Source organism: Hypanus sabinus, chromosome 2, assembly GCF_030144855.1.
Source record: "Hypanus sabinus isolate sHypSab1 chromosome 2, sHypSab1.hap1, whole genome shotgun sequence".
NCBI classification, from domain to species: domain Eukaryota; kingdom Metazoa; phylum Chordata; class Chondrichthyes; order Myliobatiformes; family Dasyatidae; genus Hypanus; species Hypanus sabinus.
This window is the reverse complement of record NC_082707.1, coordinates 162,471,286-162,481,012: the sequence shown is the minus strand read 5'-3', so window position 1 is coordinate 162,481,012 and position 9,727 is coordinate 162,471,286. Positions and strand designations below refer to the sequence as shown.

Genomic DNA, 9,727 nt, shown 5'->3' with positions numbered 1-9,727 from the left:
GTGATATGCTGTTCCAAGCCCTCACTTTACAATAGTTTGTACACTTCCCTCAGAGCATCTTTTCAGGTAAATTCTTGATTGGATATGCATCCCGTTTAGTCAAATGTTTGGTAGATGGTAATTATATTTCTTCTTGAAGTAATCTTTGCTTTCCATGGATGGTAAGATATTGCTGCCAGTAAGATGTGGTAAATACTGCATCTAAAAAAAATACATTAAATACAGTAACTGGATTTAAACATGTAAAATGATCCTGTAACATCGTGATTAGGCTCTTGGGTTTATAACTGGAGGTTTGGAATAGATGATAGAGATCATAAAGTAGTAGAAGAAATAGACCCTTTGTCTCAGTGAGTCTATTCCAACCCTCAAACACTGTTGATACAAATCTTTCAAAAGTTCCATTTTATTCTGTTCACATTTCACCAACTCATCATAGATTCTATACTTTCCACTACCACATGCACAATTTATAGTGATCAGTGCATATCTTTGGATATGGGAGGAAGCTGGAGCACCAGGAACATAATCCATGCAGTTACAAGGAGAATTTGCAAACTCCACACAGTTAGCATCAGAGGTCAGAGCTGAACCCAAGTTGATGGAGGCTTGAGGCAGCCACTACCCTGGCTATGCTAGGAATTCAAATTACTGCAGATGGGGACTGAAAATTTGAATAGTTAAATAAATATGGAATAACAGAATAAAATTAGTCATAGTGACCATTACATCAATAGAAACAGAAAACCTACAGTACAATACTGGCATCATGGCAGTCCTCCAGGTTAGAGAATTCCAAAGATTTAATATCCTCTTGAGTGAAGATGTTCTCATCTCAGCCCTGAAATGTTGAGCCCTTTATCATAAGACTCTGCTCCCTTCTGCACACCCCAGCCATAGAAACCATTATCCCTTTACCTATTCTGCCAAGACCGTAACAATTATGTATGTCTACTCTTGTTCCTCTAAACACAGTATTGGCTCAGTTTGCTTAAACTCTCTTCATATGACAAATCCCCAGCTTCCAAGAATCAATCTGGTGAATGTTTGTTGTGTTCCTTTCAACACCTGAAGATCAGACTTGTGTTCCCAGACTCATGGAGTCTTACCGTGGCCTGATATAATTGGAACAAGTTGTCACTAATCTTCATGTAGTAAGGGTCAACACACAACTCTCCTTAATTGCCTGTGTAGCTGCAATAAGTGATTCATGTGCAGACGTACCCAGGTCTCTCTGAAATCCACTACTTTTCATGCCATTTTAAAAATACCACTTTAAATCCTTTACATGCGAACATACAAATTAACAGCAGGAGGAGGCCTCTTGGCCCCACAAATCTACTTCATTCAGATCTTGGCCAATCTGACTGTAATCTCAATTCTCCATAATCTTTAATCTCCATGTTTGTCAAGTGTCCATCTTAGTTGTACAAGTATTCAAAGACTGATTGCATTGCCTTTTAAGGGAGACAATTCCAAAGAATTGTGGCCCTTTGAGTTAATAAAAAAAAATCACCTCTTCTCCAGCTTAAATTAACAAAATCCTTATTTTTAAACAGTGAGATCAAGCTGCAGGTTCACCTACAAGAGGAAACATCCTCTCCATGTCCACCCACCCTATCAATTGTGTATGTTTCAGTCAAGTCACCTATCACTCTTTGAAACTCCAGTGAATACAAGTTGATTCTATGAAACTTTCTTGGCCAGGGTGGTGAAGAAGGCTTTTGGAACGCTGGCCTTTATAAATCAAAGCATTGAGTACAGAAGTTGGGATGTAATGTTAAAATTGTACAAGGCATTGGTAAGGCCAAATTTAGAATATTGTGTGCAGTTCTGGTCACCGAATTATAGGAAAGATATCAATAAATTAGAGTGAGTGCAGAGACGATTTACTAGGATGTTACCTGGGTTTCAGCACTTAAGTTACAGAGAAAGGTTGAACAAGTTAGGTCTCTATTCATTGGAGCGTAGAAGGTTGAGGGGGGATTTGATCGAGGTATTTAAAATTTTGAGAGGGATAGATAGAGTTGACGTGAATAGGCTGTTTCCATTGAGAGTAGGGGAGATTCAAACGAGAGGACATGATTTGAGAGTTAGGGGGCAGAAGTTTAAGGGAAACACGAGGGGGTATTTCTTTACTCAGAGAGTGATAGCTGTGTGGAATGAGCTTCCTGTAGAAGTAGTAGAGGCCAGTTCAGTTGTGTCATTTAAGGTAAAATTGGATAGGTATATGGACAGGAAAGGAGTGGAGGGTTATGGGCTGAGTGCGGGTAGGTGGGACTAGGTGAGATTAAAAGTTCGGCACGGACTAGGAGGGCCGAGATGGCCTGTTTCCGTGCTGTGATTGGTATATGGTTATAACCTGCCCATTCCAGCTATTAGGCTGGCTGGCCTGATCTGAACTGCTTCCAAAGTATTTATCTTTTTTAAATAAGCAGACCAATACTAGACATATTATTTCAGACATTGTCTCATCAATGCCCTATATGTTGCTGGTGCAAGTAAGTTTTTCATTATATCTGTGCATACATGTACTCATGCATATGACAATAAACTTGACTGACTGTGACTGAGGCATAACCTCCCTACTTTTGTATTTAATCCCCTTAACAATAAATATTCATATTCTGTCACTTTCCTAATTATTCGCTATACCTGCATTCTAGAATTTTGTGTATCATCCATATTCCTCTGCAATACAGAGCTCTGCACTCTCTCAGTGAGGAAATCTGTCTATTAATAAGGACCCCCATCACACAGGACATGCCATCTTCTCATTCTTACTGTCAGGAAGGAAGTACAGAAGCTTGAAGGCACACACTGAGCAATTCAGGCAGAGCTTCTTCCTCTCTGCCATCCAATGACCAAATGGACATTGAACCCATGGTCACTACCTCACTTATTTCTGTTTTTACATTAATTTTAATTATAACTATTTATATATATACTTACTGTAATTCAATGACTTATCTTTTCTATATTGTCATGTATTGCATTGTACTGCTGCAGCTAAGTTAAAAATTTCACAACATATGCCAGTGATATTAAACTTGTTTCTGATTAAATGCAACCCTTTGGCAGTAGCAATGGCTCATAACAACTCTCATTAATGGTGCAGTGACCCACTCCGTTCTTGGGTCATTAGAGAAGGACAATAAATATTATCAATGGCCTGTGAAAGTATATAAAAAAGGTAACAAAATATTCCCAGCAAACTTGTCAAATATATTTAAATTCTTTCATTCAGTAGTATGAACAGTCTAGAATGTTTAAACTAGTGTTGATAAACAGAGAAGCAGAAGCAGAACTCCAATGAAGCCTATTCTATCATTCAATATGATCATGGCTGATCCTCTACAATGACTGCATATTCCTTCTCTCTCCCTGTACACTTTAATGTTTTTAATTCTGGAAACCATTTATTTCCACCTCAAACATATTCAGCAACTGTGCCTCCACAGCTTTCTGTAGTAAAGGATTCTGCCACCTCCTCATTTAAATCTTAATTCTCTTAACTCATAGCTGAGACTGTGACTCAAGTTCTCTTTTCCCCAAATCATCCCCCCCCCCCCACACCTCTTTCACAACCAGTCACTGAAAGTATCCTCCCTGTGGGTCAGACTATTCAGAAATTTGTAGCTTTCAGTGAGATCCTCTAAACTCTAGAGAGTGCAGGCATGATATTTCTGCCATTCCAAAAAGATCAGGTGATTTCTTCATTGTGGGTTATCTATGGTAAATATATTCTTTCTTAGTCAGGAGACTGAAACTGCAAGTGAGGTCTCATCAAAGCTGTGCTTAATTGTAGGCAGACATCTTTGTTTCTGTATGGCACGTTAGCATTGCGGTTAGCATGACACTACGACAGCTTGGAGCTTTAGAGTTCGGATTTCAATTCCAACACCGCCTGTAAGAAGTTTGTATGTGCATGGGTTTCTTCCCACAGTCCAAGGATGTACCATTACTAGGTTAATTGGTCATTGTAATTGTGTTGTAATTAGGCTAGGTTTAAGTAGGTGGGTTGCTTGGCAGAGTGGCTCATTTGGCTGGAAAGGCCTATCCCCCACTGTCTCTGTAAATAAATAAATAAATAGAGAGGTAAATGGATGAAAACCTCTTGTGTCAAAGGCTGATATACCATTCGCCTGTTCGTTTGCTTTCAATGGCTACCCAGGTCCTTTTGTAATCCTGTATTTCCCAGTCTATTACCTGTTACATAATACAATGCATTTCTGTTTTTTTCCTGCTAACATTTCATGTTATACTACATCTGCCACATCTTTTGCCTAAATTGCCCTACAGTCTCTTTGTTGACTCCTCACAGCTCAGTTCCCCTTAACTTGATATCACTGCAAACTTGGGCATACAGTATTACATTCAGTTCCTTCACCCAAGTATATTGTGAATGGCTGCAGCCCAAGCATTGATATCTAGGATGCCCTGAAAAAGACAAATTTATTCCTACTATTTCCTGCCTGTCATTTAATCACATCCCTAGTATTAATATTAGGCTAACTTCCCTATCATTCCTGTTTTCTCTCTCCTTCCCTTTTTAAATAGCATGATTATATTTGCTACCCATCAGTTATAATCTATAGAAGACAACTACTAATACCTGTATTATTCCCATGGCTAACTCTTTTAATTCTGTGCCATGCAGATTATCAGACCCTGAGCATTTATGTGCTATTAGTCCTTTTACTTAGTTAAACCTGATCCCTGAATATTCAGTTCAATCAAAAAAAATTCCTGACTGCTTATCACATTTTACGCTTAATGGTTTACTAGAAAGAGTTAAAAGTGATATCTCGCTTTCTCATCCCAAAGCTCAAAAAGAACTGCAGATATTTCAGGAGGCTCCAGAAAGAAACAAATATAGAGGAATGTAATTCCATGAAATTTTGGTATAAATGAGGTTTGCTTCATGTTAAAAATCAAAAACATGATCAATAAACACCATACACACTGGGTGTGCATTATTTCTTAATCGACAGGGAAAATTTATAAGCATTCATAATATTTATGCAAGCAACAAGTCTTAATTTATTTTACATAACAGTCTTCTGTATCAATTTAATTTCTTAAAAATTGAGTCAAGATCATTGAATCACTCAACACATAACAGGCCCTTCAGCCTACTGGTCCTGTGCTGACCTTCATGCACCATTTATATGCATTTTAAACTAATCCCTTTTATTTCTCCCCATATTCCCATTAGCATCCCTCAGAGCCTAATACTCAATTACATACTAGCAACCAAGCAATCTACCAACCTACAAATCCTTGGGATGTGGGAGGAAGTCAGGGCAATTGGAGGAAAGCTAGATGGTCACAGTGAGAATGTGCAAACTCGACACAGACAACATCTGAAGTCGGGATTGATTGTGAGGCCCATCTTAGTCTATTGCTCTCTAAAAACAAACTGCAACATTTTAATATAACTCGCTCCTTAAATCCTCTCCATGGAAAAGCCAATTTTAAAAAATCCCAAAATGTGACTATATTATAGAAACAAATTACACAGATTGGAAAGAATTAGTAAATTTTGCTTCTGAATCATCTTTAAAACCACTTCCAGACTCCTGCCAAATTGTTTCTAAGAAATGGAGCCTGTTATTAAATCACATATTGGCTAGAAGCTCGTCAGGTTTCCTCAATTTCTAAATTCCTTTCTCACTTCCTTTCCCCATGATTTCGTCTCTCTTCCCAACCTTGCTATAGTTTTTTAGCTCTACCAATTTTTTTCCTTCTTTAATTCTGAACAGCCTGTTCTATACAACGCCCTCAGCTTCATCTCAATGAATTCAAAGCTTGGCAATGACCATGAAATCACTCTACCACCTTGCTTTGAGGCCCATTTCCAAGGCCCGGAATATTTATCCCAAGCTGTGGACCTTTTCTTCTGTCTTTAGAATTCCTAATTGACCTGTTGATGGTTCTTTATTTTTAAATCTGTAAATCTTATTAGTTAAGGTGCCTCACTGTAAAATCCTAGTTGTCTTGTTCTAGCTGCATCATCATCAGTAATCAATCTAACCCACAGAGGAGAGCTACTGCTCCAGCACAGTTTCCAGGCTGCAGTTCTGAGGAATGTCTGTGGGATAGATTGATGACTGGTGATGATGCAGCTAGAACAAGACAACTGTGTATACCCGCCCTTTGCACAAATACTAAAGTTATATTCAGATATCATTACTTAAAAAGTGTTAGTAGAATATTGCTATGCATAAAATGGCTACCAGATTGGCCTTTATAAGGTACATCACTTAAAAGTAACTGAGTGAATAGTTAATTAGAAACTGAATGACAGTGTGCTGCCTACAAGCAGGATTTAATTGATTCTGATTCCAACAATCTCACTTACTACCGGTACATTTCTGTTTGGTTGTCTCACACGTCTTTTGAGAGGTTTTTGTTTGACCATTTCCTTTTCTCTTCTAGGGTTGTTGAAGTAAGGGAGATCCAGCAACTGCTCACAGTTTAGACGATCGTCAGGGTCCATTTTCAAACAGCCCTGTGTTAAAAGTAATACTGTTTCAATTTTTCTTTTTAAACAGATGATTTTATAGACACTCTCATTTTTCCCTCTTCTAATATTTGCCTTCCTTTATTTACCATCTCTTGTTTACATCAGGAAGGAATGGCTTCTCCCTTTAGACACTTCCAGATACAGAGACAAAGGATAAAAACTCCTTACCCAGTGCCATAAGACTGACAAACTTACTGATGAGATCAGGTTGAAAATACATGATATATTTGAGGCAGGCGTTTAGAATTTTATAAATAAAAGCCAGAAGCCAACAATTTAAAATTTAACAGTGGCAGCAGTGTTATTTTCAGCCAATGGGAGTCTGGAATTACCTGGGCTAAGATATGGCCTTTATTAGCAAACACGAGGAAATCTGCAGATGCTGGAAATTCAAACAACACACACAAAATGCTGGTGGGAACACAGTAGGCCAGGCAGCATCTATAGGGAGAAGCACTGTCGATGTTTCGGGCCGAGACCCTTTGTCAGGACTAACTGAAAGGAAAGATACTAAGAGATTTGAAAGTAGTGGGGGGAGGGGGAAATGCAAAATGATAGGAGAAGACCGGAGGGGGTGGGATGAAGCTATGAGCTGGAAAGGTGATTGGCGAAAGTGATAAGAGCTGGAGAAGGTTATAGATGCTGCCTGGACTGCTGTGTTCCACCAGCATTTTGTGTGTGTTGTTTGGCCTTTATTAGGTTAGTTTTCAACATTGTGCTATCTCCCCACCACCACCATCACTCCTGTTACATCCGGAGGAAAAATATATATATTTAACATTCCAAAAATATGTACATCAGTCAGTTAGATCCAGGTGAAATAATTGAATTAGGAAATAAAGAAATTTGGTCCACGAAGTATTAGCGTTTTGAGGGATTTCTTTTATAGCCATAAATATTTAATAAAATTACTTCCAAAATTGGTATCTGAAATGTCTTGTTAGTTTCTACATGTTTTTGAGGTACTAAAAAGATGACCCATCTTAAACCTAAATTTTAGTAGTCAATCTCTTTCCCTTACTACTTTAAGTGACCTTTAGTGATTGTCCGGTGAAAGGGGATTTTATATCCAATCTGTATACTCTTTATTAATAAAATCTACAAACCAAATGATAATAGGGTGCTTTCTTAACACACTGTGTGTAAAAAAAAAGTTTATCCCAAACTCTTTACTGGACTTATTGTAGTATGTTACATTTATTTATAGTCTACAGTTGTGGATTATTTTTATTTTTTGCCTTCCAAACTTCCATCAGATAATTCTCATCTCTTTTCTACCAAAAAAAAACTCCATACAAAGACTGACAAATTTCCCTGCTTTTCAGTACTGTTTCTCTATGAATAATATAAAGAGGACATTTGTTTTAACAGGTCCTATAAACTGACATAATTTTACACAAATAACTCATTGTTCCTGAATTGCGTTCAGATTCCCATTATTCTTAACACTTAATATAAAGAATTGTGTACAGATTTGTCTTCTGTATCTAACCACTTTATAATAAAATCATAGACACCTTTTTTTAGGGTATACACTGAGACAAAGTAATTTTTCAATTTTCTGACATTCAGTTGACATTTTTCAAGTTTACCTTGTGCCTCTTTTAGCAACATTATCTCTATTCTGTCTTTCCTTTAATTTAAAGCTCTGTAGAATAGTTTTCTATTTACTTTGTAGTCTAGAATGGGTCTTACTGATTTCTGTATTATTTTCTAATAATTTCTTGTTCTTTTTTGTTGTTAACTGCTTTATCATCCACTGTACACCCTTTTTCTACTGTTCATTTGTTACTTATCTCTTTATGTTCCGGTGTTTTATTTTCTTTCTCCTGAAATCTGATCGCTGCTTAAATACTTCGCACTTTTCTCCTTATCTATCAAAAATTTGCCATTCCTGATTCCTTTTACATCAACTTAATTTGAACTTTGACCCTATTATTTTGGTCTTGCTTTACTTGAGTCTTTCTGAGTCATTACTTTAATCTGGCTGACTGCGAATGAGTAGGCTCACAGCTGCTGTGTGGGCTTGGCTCAATGAAGGAAGAGTGTTGGCTGGTACACTGGCTGTGAATAGTGGGGGGATGACGGGAAATACTCTAGGTTCATGTAGGGGGGAGGATCTGGAAAAGGAACCGGGAATGGAGGGTTCGGGTGAGTGCCGGTTGGCGGGAGGAGGTTGGAATGAAGTCGAATCCAGATCTGGAAAACAGAAAAGGAAACTATATGACTGTTACCGAAATAGAGAAAGTTGAGTTACTGACATGGTCATTTGCTGCAATTCATAATCAAGATAATGTAAGTGAAGAGGCTAAACAATGTAGGGACAAGGCTCTAAGTGAACACTCTGATGTGTTGGAAGCCAGCTGTAGCAATGATAATATTAGTGATGTAGAGTTTTCTTTGTGTGAATTTAAGAAAGCTATTAATATTACAGGTCAGACAGATATAGGAAAGGATGATCTATGTTATTGTATGTTTAAACATATGGCTGACAACTCTCTTCAGGTAATATTAAAACTTTTGAATCATACTTAGAGTTTAGGCCATCTTCCCTCCTCATGGAAAATGGCAGCAGTAGTGCCTATTCTAAAACCTGGGAAACCCCCATCGGATCCTTCTAGTTATAGACAAATATCAATAACGTCCCATTTGTGTAAACTTATGGAACCTATGGTATTAGAGTGGTTGAATTATATTTTGGGGAAAAAAGAGGTGTATAGCATTTTATCAGAACAGATTTAGGAAGGGTAGAATAACAATTGAATCAGTTTTATGTTTGAAGATGATATTAGGAAAGCACAGGCAAATAAAGTAGTTGTAATAAAAGTATTTTTTGATATTGAAAAATGATATAGTACATTATGCAAGGAAGATCATTGGATTAAATTTTGGAAATTAGGAGTGAGAGGAAGGCTATATAATTTTTCTGAGCTTTTTCATTTGGACAATCTATACAGATAAGATGGTGCTTTATGGATCAGAGGTAGAAATTTCATTTTAACTGTATGTAGGATGCAATTAGTGATTAATAGGTTTGAACAGAAAGCAAATAGATGGGGGTTTAAGATTTCAATAGACCTGCACTTGATTTGGAAATTATATGGTCAAACTCTTGAAAAGTGTCAGTGGTGAAATTTCTCGACATGTGGCTAGGTAATAAGCTGACATGGAAGCACCACATCATTAGAGTAATTGATA

The 9,727-nt window shown here is 37.4% G+C and overlaps 1 protein-coding gene across 2 annotated transcripts in view; it reads right to left on the bottom strand.

Annotated features, from left to right (window-relative positions):
- Positions 1-12: 12 nt before the first annotated feature.
- Positions 13-9,727, bottom strand: part of cdkl1 (cyclin dependent kinase like 1 (CDC2 related kinase)) — a 54,255-nt gene continuing 44,540 nt past the window's right edge. For both annotated transcript variants that reach the window (XM_059958148.1, XM_059958142.1), the window contains exons 8-9: positions 6,365-6,514; positions 13-201 (exon numbers count right to left, since the gene is read on the bottom strand). In XM_059958148.1, coding sequence (XP_059814131.1) covers positions 100-201; positions 6,365-6,514 — 252 coding nt within the window. In that variant the 3' untranslated portion in view covers positions 13-99. The remainder of the gene's footprint in view (positions 202-6,364; positions 6,515-9,727) is intronic.